We start from the raw sequence: 22,491 nt of genomic DNA on the forward strand, positions 1-22,491 counted from the left end.
CCAGCAGAGGCCAAGGCATCGCATGACAAACGCGTGATTAAGTGGAAAAGATAATGATGTTTTCCTGTTTTTCCTTAGATTATACGAGCTTGTGTACCTACTTCATCACCTGACTAAAATGGTCACATTTATACCACCGTTCCATTTGCCGTGCAGGGGTTTATGTGTGGAGGGGGCAGCCGCCGCGGCCTGCTCTGCCTGCCTCACGGGGCCTGTGGGAGGAAGAGGTTTCCAGGGTCTCTTGCTCTCAGCTCTGCTTTGAGCCCGGTGTTAACAACGCACCAGAAACTTAGCTGCACGTGTCTGTTCTCTAACTACTGAGACCCTATGGAAGAATCAAGGACCCACAACAGTGCCATTCTGCTTTCACAGAAGGACTCGTAGAAGACCATTAACAAAAATCAGTCTCAGAAACCAAAAACCTAGAATCTTCCATGTTTAACCTTACGCTGTATTCATTTTTTTCCTCTTTTGGATGATCTCGTCTCTCACACCTTCTTTTCTTTGCTTTTTTTTTTGTGGGTGTGGGGAGGAGGGCAATTCTCTCTTCTGTAGTTACCCTTGAACGAGGAATTTGGTTTTAATTCTTACTGCTAAAGGTATGCATTCATTTCTAATATTCAACACAAATATTCTGCTCAAGTCTCTAATGTTCTATTCAAACTTGAGCTTCATCATCAGAAAAGAAAACATTTTTTTTTTTTTTTGTCCTGTTGAGATACTTTCAAGTATAACAGTATTGGTGACATGTGTCTGCTCTTGTTTCAAGATGCCTGTTTTTGTTTTTGTTTTATTATTCACAGTGAGCTGATTGCCAGCCAGCAGTCCCACTGTTTGGGTTCTTCAAAATCTGCCTTAAGAGAGGATGAGAAGTTGATAGAGATGGAGTCCTCTTCTGATAAAAAGAACTCATCTAAGATTTTGTTAGTCAACAAAGATGCAGCATTGCCCAGTGAAAAGGTTTGTATTTCGCTTAGAAATACCCAGCTTATTCAAGCAAGACTTCTCCCCAGCATACTTTTTTTTTTTTTTTTTGCCGTACACGGGCCTCTCACTGTCGTGGCCTCTCCCGTTGCAGACCACAGGCTCGGGACACTCAGGCCCAGCGGCCATGGCCCACGGGCCCAGCCGCTCCGCAGCATGTGGGATCCTCCCGGACCAGGGCACGAACCCGTGTCCCCGGCATCGGCAGGCGGACTCCCAACGACTGCGCCACCAGGGAAGCCCTCCCAGCATACTTTTAATTCCCCTAGAGCACTACTGTTAGTGTGCTTAATTTTGGCTATTCTTCAGGTTTTGTTTTTTAATTATAGGACTTTAATTTCTATTACTTAACTGAAGTCATAATTATTTACCTTCTCTTTTCTTTAAATATCCTATAGATAACTTCAGGTAGGATGTCCCTCAGGCCCTCCAGGTGACTGATCTATCTATTTTTAATAAATATTTTAAACACACAGAAAATGAAAAATACAAGTTACTATGTACTTACATTCGGATTTAACACGTTGACATTTTGCCATATTTGCTTTATTTTTCAACTTGTGAAATAAATAAAATGTTACAGATAGAGGGTAAGTTCATGTGTCATTCTGCCTGTGCCTACCCTCCACCCCCACCAGTTAACCACTACCCTGAAGTTGCATCCATGCTTGCTTTATGCTTTTATGTTTTACATAAAAGTGTATACTTAAGGGCAGGAATAGAGACGCAGACGCAGAGAACAGACATGTGTACACAGCGCGGGGGAAGAGGGGGATGAATTGGGAGATTGGGATTGACATATATACACTACCACGTGTACAACAGATAGCTAGTGGGCACCTGCCGTATAGCATAGGGAAGCTCAGCTCACTGCTCTGTGGTGACCTATATGGGGGGGGGAGGGGGGGAGGGAGGGAGGGAGGTCCAAGAGGGAGGGGATATATGTATACACATAGCTGATTCACTTCGTTGTACAGCAGAAACTGACACAACGTTGTAAAGCAACTATACCACAATTTTTAAAAAAATTACATACTATTGTTTTGTTTAAGATGTACATGAATGGTAAACTGCCGTCTGTATCCTTTCTGATGTGATTTTCCAGCTTTGTCAGTGTTTTGTGACCTTCATCTGTGCTGACACCGTGGACCTATAGCCTCTTCATTTTGATTGTTGCTTGATGTGCAGGGTCCAGTGATTGAATAAACCATAGTCTGTCCACGGCCCTACAGACAGGCAGTGAGGTTGTGTCTACAGTGTCATTATTGTGGATGAGCCAGTGTTTCCAACATGAATGGGGTCCCCCTTGCAGGTGGTTTGTAAAGAAAATAAGTTCAAGTAAACTTAGTTATTTTTGGTGTTATTTTGGGAAGATATCCGGGAAGATGAGTTGGGTTCAAATCCCGGTTTTGCTTTGTCTTAGCTCAGTGACGTTAGTACAGTTATTTAATTTCTTTGAGCCTCAGTTTCTTCGCCTGCAAATGTGCAGTTATAACATCACAGTTGCTTGGTTTTAAGGGGATATTGGAGGGCCTGGCCCCTAATGGGTATTTGATGACTGTTAGTTCTCTTTGTTCAAAATTGACTGCACCAAAGTGTTGACTAGGATCCGGAGCACCTGGGACTTTTGTTCACTGATGGTGAGACTGTAAATGGTAGAGCCACTCTGGAAAACACTGGGTACTTTCTATTAAAAAACTACTTAAAAAAAAAATTAAATATACACCTACCATATGACCCAGCTGTTCTACTCCTAGAGAAATGGAAACATACGTCCACAGAAATATTAAAGCAGCTTTATTTGCACTCGCTAAAAAAACTGGAAACAACCCAAATATACTGCAGTAAGTGAATAGATAAAACTGTGGTATATCCATACAATGGAGTACTTCTCAGCAATAAAAAGGAATGAACTATCTATACACACGCAGCATAGGTAAATCTCAAGATAATTATGCTGAATGAAAGAAGCCAGACAGACAAAAGTATGTAATGCATCTATATAAAACTCTAGAAGATGCAAACTAATCTCTGGTGACTGAAAGCAGATCAGTAGTTGTCTGGGAATGGCGAGGAGGCACTCATAGAGGCAGGAATTCCAAAGGGCCAGAGGCGTGATAAACGCGACCCGTATTCATTGTGGGGATGGCTTCATGGGTGTGTACTCATGTACACATGTATGTAGGAAGTCATCAGATTGTACAATTAATTAGTCATTTTTGGGGGCGTCGGGTCTTCGTTGCTGCGCGTGGGCTTTCTCTAGTTGTGTCGAGCAGGGGCTACTCTTCGTTGTGGTGCGTGGGCTTCTCATTGCGGTGGCTTCTCTTGTTGCGGAGCACAGGCTCTAGGCGCGCGGGCTTCAGTAGTTGTGGCATGTGGGCTCAGTAGTTGTGGCTCGCGGGCTATAGAGCGCAGGCTGAGTAGTTGTGGTGCATGGGCTTAGCTGCTCCGTGGCATGTGGGATCTTCCCAGACCAGGGATCGAATCCGTGTCTCCTGCATTGGCGGGCGGATTCTTAACCACTGCGCCACCAGGGAAGCCCCTGTACACTTAATTGTACAGTTAATTGTTATGTCCACTGTGGAAAACTCACAGATTGTACACTGTGGAAAGCTTTTTACACAAAGTTGAAAATTAAATAAGAATAAACAAACTAAGGCATATTTCCACTTTTTTTTTTTTTTTTTTTGCAGTATGCGGACCTCTCACTGTTGCGGCCTCTCCCGCTGCGGAGCACAGGCTCCGGACGCACAGGCTCAGCGGCCATGGCTCATGGGCCCAGCCGCTCTGCGGCACGTGGGATCTTCCCAGACCGGGGCACGAACCCGTGTCCCCTGTATCGGCAGGCAGACTCTTAACCACTGCACCACCAGGGAAGCCCTCCACTTATTTTTAAAAGCTAACAAGATTTAGTGTTAAAGTTGCATTTTTTTAAGTATTTTGACCTGGTAATTACAGCCTTGGCAAGTTGATTTAAGAGAGGTAAACAATGCCTAGGATTCTCTTATCACATGGATGTTACTTAATTAGTTGTAGTAAGTTCTGTTTAAGTCAAATTATTTAGCAAAGTAGGTTCTAAGAAATAAATGGAATTTGGTTCTTCTAGTGTTTAATGCCCTGCTTTGATATGTAATACCTAAAGTCAAACATTGGGCTTCCCTGGTGGCGCACTGGTTGAGAGTCTGCCTGCTGATGCAGGGGACACGGGTTCGTGCCCCGGTCCGGGAGGATCCCACATGCCGTGGAGAGGCTGGGCCCGTGAGCCATGGCCGCTGAGCCTGCGCATCCGGAGCCTGTGCTCTGCAACGGGAGAGGCCACGGCAGTGAGATGCCCGCGTACCGCAAAAAAAAAAACCAAAACAAAACGAAAAATAAAGTCAAACATTAATGAACAGTTAACATTTGTGTTTGTTACATTGTACTTGTAAACATAAACAATGAAAAGTGCTTCTTGATTTCATGAATGCTGGAATTGTGTTGCTTTCCCAGGATGATTTTTCTCCCACAAGCAAGCTTCAGCGTTTGCTGGCAGAATCCCGTCAGATGGTTACAGATCTGGAGCTGAGCACTCTGCTCCCCATCAGCTCTGAGAATCTCAGCAGCACCGCCAAAAATGTACGTGGTTCCTTTTCTTTTGACCCCATCTGTAGTATGCAAACACTCCAGTCGTTGTGCGCAAACGTCCCTTTCTGTTAGAATGAAAGGGGAGGAGGTAGCAGGCTGGGTTTAAGGAGAAAGAGAAAGTCATACTCAGATGTCGCCACACCCAGACTTCCTCTTTCCAGTTACCTGGGCACATGCACGTACATTCTGGGGGATTTTTAAAAAATATTTTATTGTAGAAAATTTCAAATACAGATGTAGAAAGAATACTTCCAGTCACAGAGCTTCAGTAGCCATCGGCTTTCTGCTGTTTTGTTTCATCTTCCCCCATCCGTACCTGTTTTCTCCTGAAACTTTTTTTTTTTTTTTTTTTTTTTTTGCGGTCCGCGGGCCTCTCACTGCTGTGGCCTCTCCCGTTGCGGAGCACAGGCTCCAGACGCGCAGGCTCAGCAGTCATGGCTCAGGGGCCCAGCCGCTCCGCGGCATGTGGGATCTTTCCGGACTGGGGCACGAACCCGCGTCCCCTGCATCGGCAGGCGGACTCTCAACCACTGCGCCACCAGGGAAGCCCATCTCCTGAAACATTTTAAAGCAAATCCTAGACATCATATCATTTCACTCATATGTACTTCATTCTGTAGCTCTAACAGATAAGGACTTTTTTCACACCCAGCCAAATTAACAGGAACTCTTTAATTTCGTCTAATGACTAGACCAGGTTAAGGTTTCCCCATTTATCTCAAAAATGTCTTTTTACTCGTTATTCAAATCAATACTCAACCGAGGTCCATACTTTGCACTTGGATAAGTCCCTTAAGGTCTCTCTTAATCACTAACAGTTCCTTCTCCTTCCCTCCCTCCCTCTTTCCTTCCTTCCTTCCTTCTTCTCCCTCCTCTTTCCTCTTCTTCTTTCATTGTGTTTTTTTTTTTTTTTTTTTTTGCGGCACGCGGGCCTCCCACTGTTGTGGCCTCTCCCGTTGCGGAGCACAGGCTCCGGACGCACAGGCTCAGCGGCCATGGCTCACTGGCCCAGCCGCTCCACGGCATGTGGGATCTTCCCGGACCGGGGCACGAACCTGTGTCCCCTGCATCGGCAGGTGGACTCTCAACCACTGCGCCACCAGGGAAGCCCCCAACCTTGATTTTGTCGGTCCATTTGATTTTAGCCATTCTAGTAGATCTGAAATGGCATCTCGTTGCCATTGAATAATTTGCATTTTCCTGTTAACCTAATGATGTGCATCTTCATGTGCTCTTTGGCCCTTCATATGTCTTCTTCTGTGCAGTGTCTTTAAGTCCTTTGCCCATTTTTAATTTGATTGTTTCCTTTTATATTAATTGAGTTGTAAGAGTTTTTCATATAGTCTAGACACAAGTTCTTTATCTTTTGTCAAATATATTATTAATATTTTCTCCTAGTTTGTGGCTTGCCTTTTCATTCTCTTAAGAATAAAAGAGCAGAAATTTGAAATTTTGATGAAGTCCAATTTATCCTTTTTTTTTTTTTTTTAATGGTGTGTTTTTTGTTCCAAGAAGTCTACCTCAAGGTTGTGAATATTTTCTCCTCCTAGAAGTTTTTTGGTTCTGTTTAGGTCTATGGTTTATCTCTTATTTAAATTTTGTGGATGGTGTGAAGTAAAGATCAAGGTTCATTTTTCTCCATACAGACTTTAGCTCCATCATCGTCATCATTTGTTGAAAAGACTGTCCTTTCTCCATTGAATTACTTTCAGCATCTTTATTGAAAATCCGTTGACTGTATATTCAAGGGTCTATTTCTGGAGTCTCCAATCCGTTCCATTGATATGGTTGTTCTCCTTACACCAATACCACACCAAATTGATTACATAACTCTATAGGAAATCTTGAAATCAGTATACATCCTTGACTCTGTTTGCAAAATTCTTTTGCCTATTCTAGGCCCTTTGCCAGGTCCATAGCAATTTTAGAGTCAACGTGTCAGTTTTTTTAAAGTGCCCTCTGGTATTGTGATTTCATTGAATCTACGGATCACTTTGGGAAGGATTGACATCTGTGAACAGAGTATATCTCCAGTTGCTTATGTCTTCCTTCTTTTCTCTTAAACCATATTTTGTAGTTTTCATTGTAGGGGTCTTACACATTTCTTTTTAATTTATTTTACTAATGTATTAATTTTTGGCTGCATTGGGTCTTCGTTGCTGTGCATGGGCTTTCTCTAGTTGTGTCGACGGGCTTCTCATTGCGGTGGCTTCTCGTTGCAGAGCACGGGCTCTAGGTGCACAGGCTCAGTAGCTGTGGCACGCGGGCTCAGTAGTTGTGGCTTGTGGGCTCTAGAGCACAGGCTCAGTAGTTGTGGCACACGGGCTTAGTTGCTTCGCAGCATGTGGGATCTTCCCGGACCAGGGCTCTAACCCGTGTCCCCTGCATTGGCAGGCGGATTCTTAACCACTGCGCCACCAGGGAAGCCCCATTACACATCTTTTTAAAAATTTATTCCTAACATTTTGTTTATTGATGCCATCATATGTGGTATTTTAAATTTCATTCTCAAATTGTTTGTTGATGATATAAAGAACGATAATTGCCTTTTATAAATTGCATCTTTGCTACCTGGGCTCTTTGGTGGGGCTGATGGCAGACTGTGGGAGGGCTCACGCCAAGGAGTACTTCCCAGAACTTCTGCTGCCAGTGTCCTGGTCCCCATGGTGAGCCACAGCCACCGCCCACCTCTGCAGGAGACCCTCCAACACTAGCAGGAAACTTGCACAAGCCTCTTAGATAGCCTCATCCACCAGAGGGCACACAGCAGAAGCAAGAAGAACTACAGTCCTGCAGCCTGTGGAACAAAAACCACATTCACAGAAAGATAGACCAGATGAAAAGGCAGAGGGCTATGTACCAGATGAAGGAACAAGATAAAAACCCAGAAAAACAACTAAATGAAGTGGAGATAAGCAACCTTCCAGAAAAAGAATTCAGAATAATGATAGTGAAGATGATCCAGGACCTCAGAAAAAGAATGGAGGCAAAGATCGAGAAGATGCAAGAAATGTTTAACAAAGACCTAGAAGAATTAAAGAGCAAACAAACAGAGATGAACAATACAGTAACTGAAATGAAAACTACACTAGAAGGAATCAATAGCAGACTAACTGAGGCAGAAGAACGGATAAGTGACCTGGAAGACAGAATGGTGGAATTCACTGCTGTGGAACAGAATAAAGAAAAAAGAATGAAAAGAAATGAAGACAGCCTAAGAGACCTCTGGAACAACATTAAACGCAAAAACATTCACATTATAGGGGTCCCAGAAGGAGAAGAGAGAGAGAAAGGACCAGAGAAAATATTTGAAGAAATTATAGTTGAAAACTTCCCTAACATGGGAAAGGAAATAGCCACCCAAGTCCAGGAAGTGCAGCGAGTCCCATACAGGATAAACCCAAGGAGAAACAGGCTGAGACACATAGTAATCAAATTGGCAAAAATTAAAGACAAAGAAAAAGTATTGAAAGCAGCAAGGGAAAAACGACAGATAACATACAAGGGAACTCCCATAAGGTTAACAGCTGATTTCTCAGCAGAAACTCTACAAGCCAGAAGGGAGTGGCGTGATATACTTAAAGTGATGAAAGGGAAGAACCTACAACCAAGATTACTCTACCCGGCAAGGATCTCATTCAGATTCGATGGAGAACTCAAAAGCTTTACAGACAAGCAAAAGCTAAGAGTATTCAGCACCACCAAACCAGCCCTACAACAAATGCTAAAGGGACTTCTCTAAGTAGGAAACACAAGAGAAGAAAAGGACCTACAAAAACAAACCCAAAACAATTAAGAAAATGGTCATAGGAACATACATATCGATAATTACCTTAAACATGAATGGATTAAATGCTCCAACCAAAAGACACAGGCTTGCTGAATGGATACAAAAACAAGACCCACTTCAAGACCTAGGGACACATACAGACTGAAAGTGAGGGGATGGAAAAAGATATTCCATGCAAATGGAAATCAAAAGAAAGCTGGAGTAGCAATACTCATATCAGACAAAATAGACTTTAAAATAAAGAATGTTACAAGAGACAAGGAAGGACACTACATAATGATCAAGGGATCAATCCAAGAAGAAGATGTAACAATTATAAATATATATGCACACAACACAGGAGCACCTCAATACATAAGGCAACTGCTAACAGCTATAAAAGAGGAAATTGGCAGTAACACAATAATAGTGGGGGACTTTAACACCTCACTTACACCAATGGACAGATCATCCAAAATGAAAATAAATAAGGAAACAGAAGCTTTAAATGACACAATAGACCAGATAGATTTAATTGATATTTATAGGACATTCCATCCAAAAACAGCAGATTACACTTTCTTCTCAAGTGCGCACGGAACACTCTCCAGGATAGATCACATCTTGGGTCACAAATCAAGCCTCAGTAAATTTAAGAAAATTGAAATCATATCAAGCATCTTTTCTGACCACAATGCTATGAGATTAGAAATGAATTACAGGGAAAAAAACGTAAAAAACACAAACACATGGAGGCTAAACAATACGTTACTAAATAACCAAGAGATCACTGAAGAAATCAAAGAGGAAATCAAAAAATACCTAGAGACAAATGACAATGAAAACACAACCATCCAAAACCTATGGGATGCAGCAAAAGCAGCTCTAAGAGGCAAGTTTATAGCTATACAAGCCTACCTCAAGAAACAAGAAAAATCTCAAATAAACAATCTAACCTTACACCTAAAGGAACTAGAGAAAGACAAACAAACAAAACCCGAAGTTAGCAGAGGGAAAGAAATCATAAAGATCAGAGCAGAAATAAATGAAATGGAAACAAAGAAAACAATAGCAAAGATCAATAAAACTAAAAGCTGGTTCTTTGAGAAGATAAACAAAAGTGATAAACCATTAGCCAGACTCATCAAGAAAACGAGGGAGAGGACTCAAATCAATAAAATTAGAAATGAAAAAGGAGAAGTTACAACAGACACTGCAGAAATACAAAGCATCCTAAGAGACTACTACAAGCAACTCTATGCCAATAAAATGGACAAATTCTTAGAAAGAGATAACCTTCCAAGACTGAACCAGGAAGAAACAGAAAATATGAACAGACCAATCACAAGTAATGAAATTGAAACTGTGATTAAATGTCTTCCAACAAACAAAAGTCCAGGACCAGATCGCTTCACAGGTGAATTCTATCAGACATTTAGAGAAGAGCTAACACCCATCCTTCTCAAACTCTTCCAAAAAATTGCATAGGAAGGAACACTCCCAAATTCATTCTATGAGGCCACCATCACCCTGGTACCAAAACCAGACAAAGATACTACAAAAAAAGAAAATTACAAACCAATATCACTGATGAATATAGATGCAAAAATCCTCAACAAAATACTAGCAAACAGAATCCAACAACACATTAAAAGGATCATACACCATGATCAAGTGGGATTTATCCCAGGAATGCAAGGATTCTTCAATATACGCAAATCAATCGATGTGATATACCATATTAACAAATTGAAGAATAAAAACCATATGATTATCTCAATAGATGCAGAAAAACTTTTGACAAAATTCAACATCCATTTATGATAAAAACTCTCCAGAAAGTGGGCATAGAGGGAACCTATCTCAACATAATAAAGGCCAGATATGACAAACCCACAGCAAACATCATTCTCAGTGTTGAAAAACTGAAAGCCTTTCCTCTAAGATCAGGAACAAGACAAGGATGTCCACTCTCACCACTATTATTCAACGTAGTTTTGGAAGTCCTAGCCACGGCAGTCAGAGAAGAAAAAGAAATAAAAGAAATACAAATTGGAAAAGAAGAAGTAAAAGTGTCACTGTTTGCAGATTGACACTATACATAGAGAATTCTAAAAACGCCACCAGAAAACTACTAGAGCTAGTCAATGAATTTGGTAAAGCTGCAGGGTACAAAATTAATGCACATTGATCTCTTGCATTCCTATACACTAATGATGAAAAATCTGAAAGAGAAATTAAGGAAACATTCCCATTTACCATTTCAACAAAAAGAATAAAATACCTAGGAATAAACCTACCTAGGGAGACAAAAGACCTGTATGCAGAAAACGATAAGACACTGATGAAAGAAATTAAAGATGATACCAACAGATGGAGAGATATACCATGTTCTTGGATTGGAAGAACCAATACTGTGAAAATGACTATACTACCCAAAGCAACCTACAGATTCAATGCAATCCCTATCAAATTACCAATGGCATTTTTTACGGAACTAGAACAAAAAGTCTTAAAATTTGTATGGAGACACAAAGGACCCCGAATAGCCAAAGCAGTCTTGAGGGAAAAAAACAGAGCTGGAGGAATCAGACTCCCTGACTTCAGACTATACTAAAAAGCTACAATAATTAAGACAATATGATACTGGCACAAAAACAGAAACAGATCAATGGAATAAGATAGAAAGCCCAGAGATAAACCCACACACTTATGGTCAACTAATCTATGACAAAGGAGGCAAGGATATACAATGGAGAAAAGACAGTCTCTTCAATAAGTGGTGCTGGGAAAACTGGACAGCTACGTGTAAAAGAATGAAATTAGAACACTCCCTAACACCATACACAAAAATAAACTCAAAATGGATTCGAGACCTAAATGTAAGACCGGACACTATAAAACTCTTAGAGGAAAACATAGGAAGAACACTCTTTGACATAAATCACAGCAAGATCTTTTTTGATCCACCTCCTAGAATAATGGAAATAAAAACAAAAATAAACAAATGGGACCTAATGAAACTTAAAAACTTTTGCACAGCAAAGGAAACCATAGAGACAAAAAGACAACCCTCAGAATGGGAGAAAATATTTGCAAACAAATCAATGGACAAAGGATTAGGACAAAGGATTAATCTCCAAAATATATAAACAGCTCATGCAGCTCAATATTAAAAAAACAAACAACCCAATCCAAATATGGGCAGAAGACCTAAATAGACATTTCTCCAAAGAAGACATACAGATGGCCAAGAAGCACATGAAAAGCTGCTCAACATCACTAATTATTAGAGAAATGCAAATCAAAACTACAATGAGGTATTGCCTCACACCAGTTAGAATGGGCATCATCAGAAAATCTACAAACAACAAATGCTGGAGAGGGTGTGGAGAAAAGGGAACCCTCTTGCACTGTTTGTGGGAATGTAAATTGATACAGCCACTGTGGAGAACAGTATGGAGGTTCCTTAAAAAACTAAAAATAGAATTACCATATGATCCAGCAATCCCACTACTGGGCATATACCCAGAGAAAACCATAATTCAAAAAGACACATGCACCCCAGTGTTCACTGCAGCACTATTTACAATAGCCAGGTCATGGAAGCAACCTAAATGCCCATTGACAGATGAATGGATAAAGAAGTTGTGGTACCTATATACAGTGGAATAATACTCAGCCATAAAAAGGAACGAAACTGGGTCGTTTGTTGAGACGTGGATGGATCTAGAGACTGTCATACAGGGTAACGTAAATCAGAAAGAGAGAAACAAATATCATGTATTAACGCATGTATAAGGAACCTAGAAAAATGGTACAGATGATCCAGTTTGCAGGGCAGAAGTTGAGACACAGATGTAGAGAAGAAACATATGGACACCAAGGGGGGAAAGCCGCAGGGTGGTGGGGATGGTGGTGTGCTGAATTGGGAGATTGGGATTGACATGTATACACTGATGTGTATAAAATTGATGACTAATAAGAAAAAAAAAAGCATCTTTGCTAAATCCACCTATTCTAGTAGATTTTCTGTAGCTTCTTAGGATTTTCTACATACACAGTCATGTCATTTGTGAATAAAGAATTTCTTTTTCTAATTTTTATGCCTTATTTCTTTTTCTTTACCTTATTGCTCTGGCTAAGACTTCCAGATCGATACTGAATGGAAATAGTGAGAGCGAACATCCTCGCCTTGTTCCATGAAATACTCTCTCTGGTGGCATTTCTTGCTTAGCTCTTCTTCACATTGGAATTTTGTTAGACTCAGAGTTCTATGGGGCAGTTTCTGTGTGACAGATGATCTGAACCTAGGACATTAACCATTTTAGAATCAACATGCTCACTGCCACTAGCTTCAACAGGTTATTGCAAAGATTACCTTAAAGAATACTGGGCTCCCTGAATCGTGATTTTTAAAAGTATTTGTGCCATGTGTGCCGTATAAGCTTTTCAGAGTAGAAACCATGATGGACTTGTGGTGTTTTCTAGGAAGATTTTTTTCTTGACAAAATCTTTGAAGCATTAGTGAAGTAGTTTATTTACATTGGGGCAGAACATATTTTTAAGTATTGGTGATGGTTTTTAAGTTTTTTAACAACTTTGTTAAAGGATAACGTGCATACCATAAAGTTCTCCCATGTAAAAGTGTACAATTCAGTGGTTTTAGTATATTTACAAAGTTGTGCAACCATCACCATAGTCTGAGTGTAGAACATTTTCATCATTCCAGAAGAACCTTGTACCCACTGGCAGTTTCTCCCCACTCCGCCTCCCCCAGCCTCGGGCTGACACTCATCCACTTCCTGTCTTTATGGATTTGTTGGGCAGAGATTTTTCATTAGAGTTTTTTGAATAGAATTCAGGGGATCCATAAACTTTGACGGGGATAAAAATTACACTAAGGTTATTTTTATTAACCTCTAATTAAAATGTAGCACTTCCTTCAATTATGAATATAGGAAACAAGCCATCATAGTACATACTACCTGTGACTCTGTCATTAGTAGAGATCACAGAGTTTCCTACCATATTACTGTTATTACGGGTATCTTGACATATCATTTACACTTAGTACTACCTCAGCATTACAGACCATTAGGCCTGCTGCTAGATCTTATTATTTAATGCACTAATAAAAAGGATATGTATTATTATATCACAGTCCTGTTTAATATTTTGATAACTACAGTTATATCTGCTGTAATGCGACATATGGGTTCCTAAAAATCACCACACAGTGCAAACCTGCACAATAAAAACCACACAGTTTATGGGGAAAATGGGGTTTTGAGCATAACACTCAAAAACTTTATTAGTGACCCATTTTTTAAAAGGACAGAAATGTAATTTAAACGGTAGTACAGTTTTATACATGTTAAGTAGTTAAGAAATACACAAATATTGCCGTAAATGTGGCACTTTACCTTGAAAAAGACCTGAAGTCTGCAGGTAGAACTGGGCGTCGGAGAGGAGGTTGCAGCTTGTGACTTACTGGAAAGTGGTAGAAGGAGGGTTAGTGGATGGAAAGTCGTAGCAGCAGATGTGGATGGATGTGGCTCGTGACACGCCGTGGGTGGTGGTGGAGGGGCGTGGGGCGTGTATTCCTACACGGCCCGGCCCAGTTCCCCTAGTGTTTCTCGTGGACAAAGTCGCACATTAACAAACTTCACATCACACTCAAGTTGTTCCCTAATATATCCGATGCGTTGGAACAAATGTATGTTTTCAAAACAAGTGTCATAGCAGAACCAACTGTATTTCAGAATAACCTCTCCTTTAGGGTTTTATGTTAAATTCCTACCTAAGATGTAATCAGGAGCTCCCTCACTTTTGTCCTCGTAGCACAGCTGGGAGTGTGTTTGTGTAACATCTCCATCAGAGTGCGTGTCACAGTACATGACAGCTGATTACATCCATGGGTCTCTGCTCCTCCGTGCGTGCGTTAAGGAGCCCCTCTCACTCATCCTGGCTTCCCCAGTGTAGCACATGCCATACCTGCTACAGAGGATGCTCCTTGAATGGAACTGATAGGAAGAGTTCAGGAAAAAGGCAGAACAGTGACCCTCAGGTATAGACTGAAAAAATGCTAAAGGTATTTGAGGTTGGTGAAAAGTTGGTTTAAGAGAATATTTGAGCTAGAAAGATCCTAAAGAGAGATCCAATCTCAACCATTCATTTTACAGGGGAGGGCAGGTGATTAAATCTCTTGCTTAACATCCCACATGATTCTAATCAGATAATCATTTAGTTGGAAAAAAATACTGTCTTCAGATGTAATATATTTTCCCATGGATTGTTAACTGATTCTAAAGATGCTGGGAAAACAGAATTTTAACTAACAGAAGTCTACTTGGCAATGCACTTTGCAAACTCCTCCCCTCTGGTCCTTTGAACAGAGTATAACTGGTTACAGAAAAAGTAAATACTGTTGTAAAAAATTCTTAATTTTTGCAGTAAGGAAGGCAGGGTAAGTTCTGAGCAGCCTGTCTGCTTCACCAGGGTTTTGCCATCTGTCGCTAAAGACAAGGGTCTTAATTCAAAGTCTTTCTCTGAAATAGGCACTCTCACACATTGCTGGGGGAGCACAAAGCGATTCAGTCCTTCTGGCAAGGAATCTGTCAGTGTTTTCTAAAAACTGCAGAAGAGCTGACCCTTTGCAGTGGCAGTGTCACTTTGGGAATCTCTCGTTCAGGTACAGCCGCATGTGTATAAAATGGTATATGTACAAGTTTTTCATGGCAGCATTGCTTTATAACAAGCAAGAGTTAGGAAACGATCCAAGTGTCTAGCAAGAAGGAACTGAGTGAATAGCCGTGGCACATGGACTATTACCATGAGACAGAATAGGAAGGTCTTGGATGCAGAAATATTTCCAGGATATACTATTAAGTGAAAAGAAGCAGGACGCTGAAAGATTCATGTGGTATTCTACATATGGGATGGGAATAAGGATATATATATATATATATATATATTTAATATATATATATATTTTTAAGAATATATATATTTTTGAAACCATGCTCAGGTATTAACTATTTAAAAACCCCCAATAAGTTAAAAATAGAGAAAAAAGGAAAGCACAGCTGCCACATCTCATTCACCCATGGCAGGCTTCCTGTGGTGTTGGGGTCAGGGGGACACAGCCTGAAACCGAATTTGGACTTTTGACCAGAACATGGGACATCCTCATCACTAGTTTGCAACTGTGGGGATGACCTGTCAGGGTTCTTAACCTTTCCTTTTTTCTTTTTTTTTTTTTTTTATAAATTTATTTATTTTTGGCCACGTTGGGTCTTCATTGCTGCGCGCAGGCTTTCTCTAGTTGCGGCGAGCGGGGGCTGCTCTTCGTTGTGGTGCGTGGGCTTCTCATTGCAGTGGCTTCTCTTGTTGCAGAGCTTGGGCTCTAGGCGTGCGGGCTTCAGTAGTTGTGGCACAGGGGCTCAGTAGTTGTGGCTCGCGGGCCGTAGGGCGCAGGCTCAGTAGTTGTGGCGCACGGGCTTAGTTGCTCCACGGCATGTGGGATCTTCCCAGACCAGGGCTCGAACCCATGTCCCCTACATTGGCAGGCGGATTCTCAACCACTGAGCCACCAGGAAGTCCCTAGAATGATGTTTTTAAATAAATAAAATAAAATACATCAGGGTGTAAAATACCTAGGAAGCCTCTTCCAGTAGAGAGGAAGCAGCATGATTAAGAGCACAGAGGTCTGGAAGCACCGAGAATAATCCCAACATGGTTCAAACGTAGGCCCCGTGGGAGGAGGCAGAGGCTGAGCAAGGCCAGGTTCTCCGCTGGAGTCTACCGGTGTCTTTCCAAGCTTCCTTCTCCCCTTCTTTCCTTCTTTTTCTTCTTTTTCTTTTTTAATATTTCCCCCAGACCTAACAATGCTACACCCTCAGTAGGCACTGTAATGAATTAAAGTGTCACTACGACTTGTTGATTCTTCTTGATGACCACTGTCTTCACTACAGGCTCACCGCAGAGTCTATATAAAGGCTGACAAAGAGCCAGTTATATTTGGGCATCAGCCAATTGCCATGGTTTAGCCATACACGTATGGTAAAGCAAACAGAACATTCCAGCTACGGTTTAGAGACAGGGACCCCACACATGAGCGGGAAATCAATACCTCTTTTGGGTGGATGACGTTGGTTATATGAAATTACTTCATTGTATTTCATTAATTCCCTAAGGTCTTTAAAAGGCATTTCCGCTATATTTGTGTATTGTCCTCTTAAGTATTTCCTAGTTGTTCTATCCTGGGTATTAATTTGGGAGTTGTTTTGTAGAATGTGGAAGTCTCAGAAGAGTCAGCTGAAAAAAATACCCTTCTCAGTAATTGAAGAAAACAAATTCATGTATTCATGGTGATCATGGGTAAGTCACCTTTCCTTATCTCACCTTATATCTATATTTAATAAGTAACTGGGGAGCACTGATAATATGGAGTCCCAGCAGTGCGTCTGTGTGACCTGTAATCCTTTCTCTTTTGTTTGACCTATTTATACACACCTTCTAAATTTAATCAGAGTAAAATGTCAGTTACTTATAAGAGAAATGCAGATCAGAAAGTTCTTGTTCTCAGTACCCAGAATTTTAAACCTAAGGAAGTGAATTCATATAGCTTTCAAAATCGGAATGTAAACTCACATGTCAGCATTTCATCTGAATGTCTGTCTGGAAAGAAATCTTTCTGTGGGGTTTCAAGTCTTATAAAAAGGCTTATTGACCCAGTAAGCACTTTCTTGATTTGTGTTTCCTTCTATCAAACCTTCATTTCATAGGCAAAGTTTCTTTAGAATCCATTTTGATCAGTTAAAAGGTAAAATCGTTTCCGTTGTTTTCCACTTAAGCATAAGAGCATTTTCAAGACCCTGAAAGCAGTAAGTAGCCCTCTCCCTGTCTCCCTGTCTTCTTTCTCTTTGCTGAGAAGTTTTCATATTTATCATATTTTGCGTGACCTTATGTTGATGAGAATCAAGACATATAGTTAACTTTTTAGAGACTGGGAGTTTACAGCACACCATCCAGTGCTCATTGATTTTTATTTAACTCCATTTCCTTTGCGCAGAAGCCGATTTCTCATCCATGTGGAAGGCAGGAAGCAGACATCAATACCTAATACTTAACCTTGAAAACAAAAAGAGGATTGTAATCCTTCGTAAGCAACATTTAATACCAAAGGGGAGCAGAGACTGAAAGTTAATTTTTAAACATCTATATTTTGTTTGTCTTCAGGTTAACCATTTTCATGTGTAAGAAATATTTTTCATGTGTAAGAAATTAGACCTAATTGTATATTATATATAATATACAAACTTGGAATTATGCTAAGAGAGAAAAAGCCTTCTCTGTAAAGATGCACGCTACAGTTAAATACTCGAGAAGCTCTTTCAAAGTGTGAACATCAAATAGAGAATCCATACATATAAAATGCTGTTTTAACTATCTGATTTTTTTAAAACCTGCACATACATTTAAATTATAACCAGTAGCTTATCAGAGTCAGCTCCAAATCTATGAGAAATATGTTCTCTTGTGGTTTTCAGCCCTGAACTTTGCTGTGTAAAGACATAAAATGATATGATATAAAATATTTTAAACCAGAAACTATCTCCTGGGTTACTGACAGTCGAGGTCCTTCTGTTCCACAAGCTGAGCAGAGCCCCCTCTTGTCTGGGTCAGTCGTAGTCCTATCAACTTATACAAACAAAAGCTTGCTGGAAGATCAAGTTTTATATGCTTTTTTTTTTAATCATTAAAGACTAAAACATTTCTGTTTTAACTTGTAATTTTTTAAAGAATATACTGATCCGCTTCAGTCAATAAAAAATATTTTTACTAATAAAAATAATTTTCTGGGATTTCTTTTTATGACACAGGGGTGAAATAAGGAAAGTTAGTCTCTTGAAACCAAACCTGGCAAGTTAATTTCCTCAGGAACGGGAATGTATTTTTTTTAAGCATTGCAGATATCAAAGTTCTATTGTGCTGTATAAATACCCCTTTGTTAAAAGGTTTCAGTGCTACTTCAGAGGTGATTTTCATGAGAGTGGAGGAGCCACCCCATTTAGCCTTTTTAATTAGGGTGCTGAAAAGAGAAATTGGGTGAGGTTTGGCTATGTTCTTTATAAATGCTTGCTTTCTGCCCAGGATAGGCTGGTTTGTACAGAGCAAGACTGAGAAAGGTAGTGTGTAGTCGATTCTGAACTATTGCCTCCAAGGTAGAAACCTGAAATGTCCCTGGAGAGGCTGACTTTCTGAGAAACAAAATATTAAATTTTCTCCTTCTCTTTATGATAGTTTTATGGCTGCATGTCAACTTGCCTAGTGAAAAGAGAACACTGGTTAGGTGCTAAAAAGAACAATTTCAGGGAACTAAAGGATTTGAAAGAAGTCAAAAGTTATTTTGTAACTAAATGTATTTTAGCTCATAGGATTATAGTATCTACAACACCTATTCTTACCCTTCCACATTCTTGTGAATTACAGCACGTGCAGTTCAAAAATGGAAACCTTAAATTATCAATTTATCTCTCTCAACCTAAGTTATTTAAATATGTGAGCAATTTCTGTTAAAGAGAGGCAGCCTCAGTATGTTGAAATAGTTGCAAGATGAAACTAGATTTTAGCCTTAATATTTTGTCATCAACATTCTTTCACCTTAAGAGGAGGCGGGAATTCCCTGATGGTCCAGTGGTTAGGACTCTATACTTTCACTGCTGAGGGCACGGGTTCGATCCCTAGTCAGGGAACTAGGATCCCGCAGGCCCCGGGGCCAAAAATAGAAAAAAAAAAAAGAGGAGGCAACTAAATTGTACTGTAATTTGCCTGCCAGAAATTATCTCAGCCATCAAAAGAGACTGATGTGAGTATATTTTTAGAGTTTGTGAACAGCTCTATTAAACAGAAATAGAAATACCCCCAAAGAAAGAAATCAAGATAATACATAAACACTTAACAACAGTTTTAACTAAAAAGTGCTAATAGGATGCAGGAGCTTGAGAGCCTTTAAGGGGTAAGGTTGGTTCATTTCAGGAACGTGGCTGAGTTTTGGAGCCTTGTGCATACCATGGCTAATTGATCTTGCAGTTTTTCTTGGTGGCCTTGACCTGAGACTTTCCTTCTCTGGTTAGATGCCTGTAGCTAGGTGACTGTTTCAAAGGCATGCACCTTTGTTTCTCTTGAGCCATGTGATGACAATTTGGTTGGGGTCCATTTCAGAAAGGTTCATGATTCTGCACCTTAAACAATCATCTTGGCAACCACTTCATACGTGATAGAGAATAGTGAATAAGATCAGATTAAGAAACCAGACACATTAATCAGAACGACAGCTGACACGGTAAGTTAAAAACCAGAATGGCCTTTGCGAGAACTTCATCAAATGAGGGCACATTCATCAGTCCTGTAAATGATGATTTCTGGGTTCTCAGCCAAATGCATGCTTAAGAGAGCTAACAAAAGAAGACAAAATAATTTGAGCGCACATCAAGTGTTGCTTTGCTGGCCACTGGAGACAGAACAATGAGCGAAGCAGACTCAATCTTTGTTTACAGTCTAGTGGAAGAGACAGATCTTAATCAAATAATGACAAATAGGTCATGAAAAACTGGTAAGGCTATGAAATAAAGCTTTGCGCTACTGTGTCAGCATATAACAGGGGCATAGGTCAAGGGTGGAGGGCTCAGGGAAGGCTTCCCTGAGGAAGTGACATCTGAACTAAGCTGAAATATGAGTAGATGCTAACTGGCAAACAGGAAGAGAAAGAGCATTCCAGACAATGGTAACAGCATGTGCAAAGGCCCTGAGGTGGAAAGGAGCGTGACACATTTTCGGACCTGATGGACTAGGATGGGGCAAGCTGGAAAGACGCTGGGACCAGATCAGACACACGTGTCAATGAGGCAGGCAGTGTGGGGACTGTAGCACCATCATTTAGTAAGCCCAGAGATGTAAACTCTATTGTCTTCTTGGATTTTCCTTGAAATCAGGTCTAATTTGTAACCCAAATGCTTTGCCTTTGTAACGGCCCAGGGGAAGCATTAAACAGCCCTGGAGATACATCACAACAAGGAGAATCTCAGCCAAACGGTGACAGAGTCAGTTCTAGAACCAGGTCTCCTGCCTGAAGGTGTTCCGAGAGGTGAACCTGACAAATTGAGAGTGGGGAAGCTTGTGTCCTTTTGCCCCCAGGAATGCTCTTTCATAAAACTAAGCCGTATGTTGAAGTGCCAAATTATGGGGGGCTGTTCACTCACTTTTTCAACTCCTTTTCACACACATTTTTTACTGGACGTTGCTAATGCACCAGACACCCTGCTAGGCACTGAAGGTATAAAACTGAGTAAGACAGGGAATTCCCTGGTGGTCCAGTGGTTAGGACTCCACAAGGGCCTGGGTTGAATCCCTGGTTGGGGAACTAGAATCCCACAAGCTGTGCAGTGCGGGCAAAACAAACAAAACTGAGTAAGACAGGGTGGTCCTTGCCCTCCAGCTGCTCAAAAATATTTCTTACAAACAGATAAATTACATTCAATAGAGATGTTTTAGCAAAGTACTCTGGGATCCCAACAGTATTGAGCCCAGCACCTGGCACAGTAATCAACTCTTTATTATTGAAAGAGTGGTAGTTGGTTGCTGATGAAGTCCCTGTGGCAGACATTCTAAACCCAGAGGGGTGTTGCCTGCTTTAAAAGAAGACGCTGTGTTAAGTGTGAAGATCACAGGAGAAGCGCTTTCGTTGCATGTGGAAAAAGGAGTCCGAGAAACAGCTGGTCTGGAGCCTGCAAATCCCTTTACTGCAGGCTTATTCCACCACAGCTATTGACTAGAGTGCTGAGAGTTAAAAATGAAATAATACAGGGCTTCCCTGGTGGCGCAGTGGTTGAGAGTCTGCCTGCCGATGCAGGGGATACAGGTTCATGCCCGGGTCCGGGAAGATCCCACATGCCGCGGAGCGGCTGGGCCTGTGAGCCATAGCCGCTGAGCCTGTGCGTCCGGAGCCTGTGCTCCGCAACGGGAGAGGCCACAACAGTGAGAGGCCCGCGTATAGCAAAAAAAAAAAAAAAAAAAAAAGAAATAATACAAGTAAAGGGTTTTGTCCAGTGCCTAGCAAGTAATAAGCATTCAGTAAATATTAGCTATTGTTATTCTGGTAAAGAAGCTTTTCGGTGATTGGAATTAGATAAGGCGTGGTTATTTTCTATCTTTAGGGGAGTGAGAGGAAAGCCTTGTTAAATACATCGTTCAAGTTCCCAGTGTCAGCTCTGGGACAGGCAGTGAGGAACCAGTGAGGTTACAGAAAGGGTCAGGGAGACAATGTTCAGGGTTATGTAGGCATCACCTTCTCTCTTCAAAGGGGGTGTACCTTCCCTAGTACCTGTATTGGGTGATTTCACACCTATATTCTGAGAGGAAAGCTGAGGATAGCAGAAACAAAATAACCATTTGAGAGATTAAAAAAAAAAAGAAAAGAAAAACTTCAGTTCTGTGACCGGTAATTTTAAAAGCAAACGAGTAATAACAGTGTTTTTAAAAATCTCACACCACCTCCTGTAGCAACTGTTCCATGCACTTTGATGGCGTTTGGTCCAGAGCTGTCTGCAGGCTGTCCCAGCCCTGCCTCTCCTGGTCCCCTTACCGTTTCTCAACTCTTGCAAGGTGTCCTCGTGCAAAGCCCGCAGTCTCTGAAAAGTCATCGCACAGTCCCGCGTTGATAACAGCTGCAGTTGCATTAGAGATGCACACAGAGTGGACAGCTCAATGGTATGCCTTTTGACACATAAAGTAATATAGGACTTTTATAAAGGAAAGAAAAAAATGTCCAGTTGTGATTCCATTGGTCAGATTTCATCGAGGCCAAGTTTTCTCCAATTAACCAGATCCTGGCCTGGTGTGGACAGGACTTGGTGAGTCCGGGCGGAGGGTGTGTGCGAGGACGGAGGAGGGACTGGTATTTCCGCTCGCACACGAGAGGCGTCGAGGGCCTGGGGGCCCCGGCCCGTGCCCCTACCCTGGCCAGAGGCGCGGCCGGGCGGGGCGGGGCGGGGCGGGGCGCGTGGGCGGGGCGACGGCGGCTCCTCCCCCGGCGGGCGGGCGGCGCCTTA

At 41.3% G+C, this 22,491-nt stretch overlaps 1 protein-coding gene across 2 annotated transcripts in view; it reads left to right on the forward strand.

Annotated features, from left to right (window-relative positions):
• Window positions 1-18,236, forward strand: part of CCDC62 (coiled-coil domain containing 62) — a 40,994-nt gene extending 22,758 nt beyond the window's left edge. For both annotated transcript variants that reach the window (XM_049698100.1, XM_033440848.2), the window contains 4 exons: window positions 804-960; window positions 4,474-4,599; window positions 16,672-16,759; window positions 17,454-18,236. In XM_049698100.1, the coding sequence (XP_049554057.1) occupies window positions 804-960; window positions 4,474-4,599; window positions 16,672-16,725 (337 nt within the window). In that variant the 3' untranslated portion in view covers window positions 16,726-16,759; window positions 17,454-18,236. The remainder of the gene's footprint in view (window positions 1-803; window positions 961-4,473; window positions 4,600-16,671; window positions 16,760-17,453) is intronic.
• Window positions 18,237-22,491: the final 4,255 nt, after the last annotated feature.

Source organism: Orcinus orca, chromosome 15, assembly GCF_937001465.1.
Source record: "Orcinus orca chromosome 15, mOrcOrc1.1, whole genome shotgun sequence".
Classification (NCBI taxonomy): Eukaryota; Metazoa; Chordata; class Mammalia; order Artiodactyla; family Delphinidae; genus Orcinus; species Orcinus orca.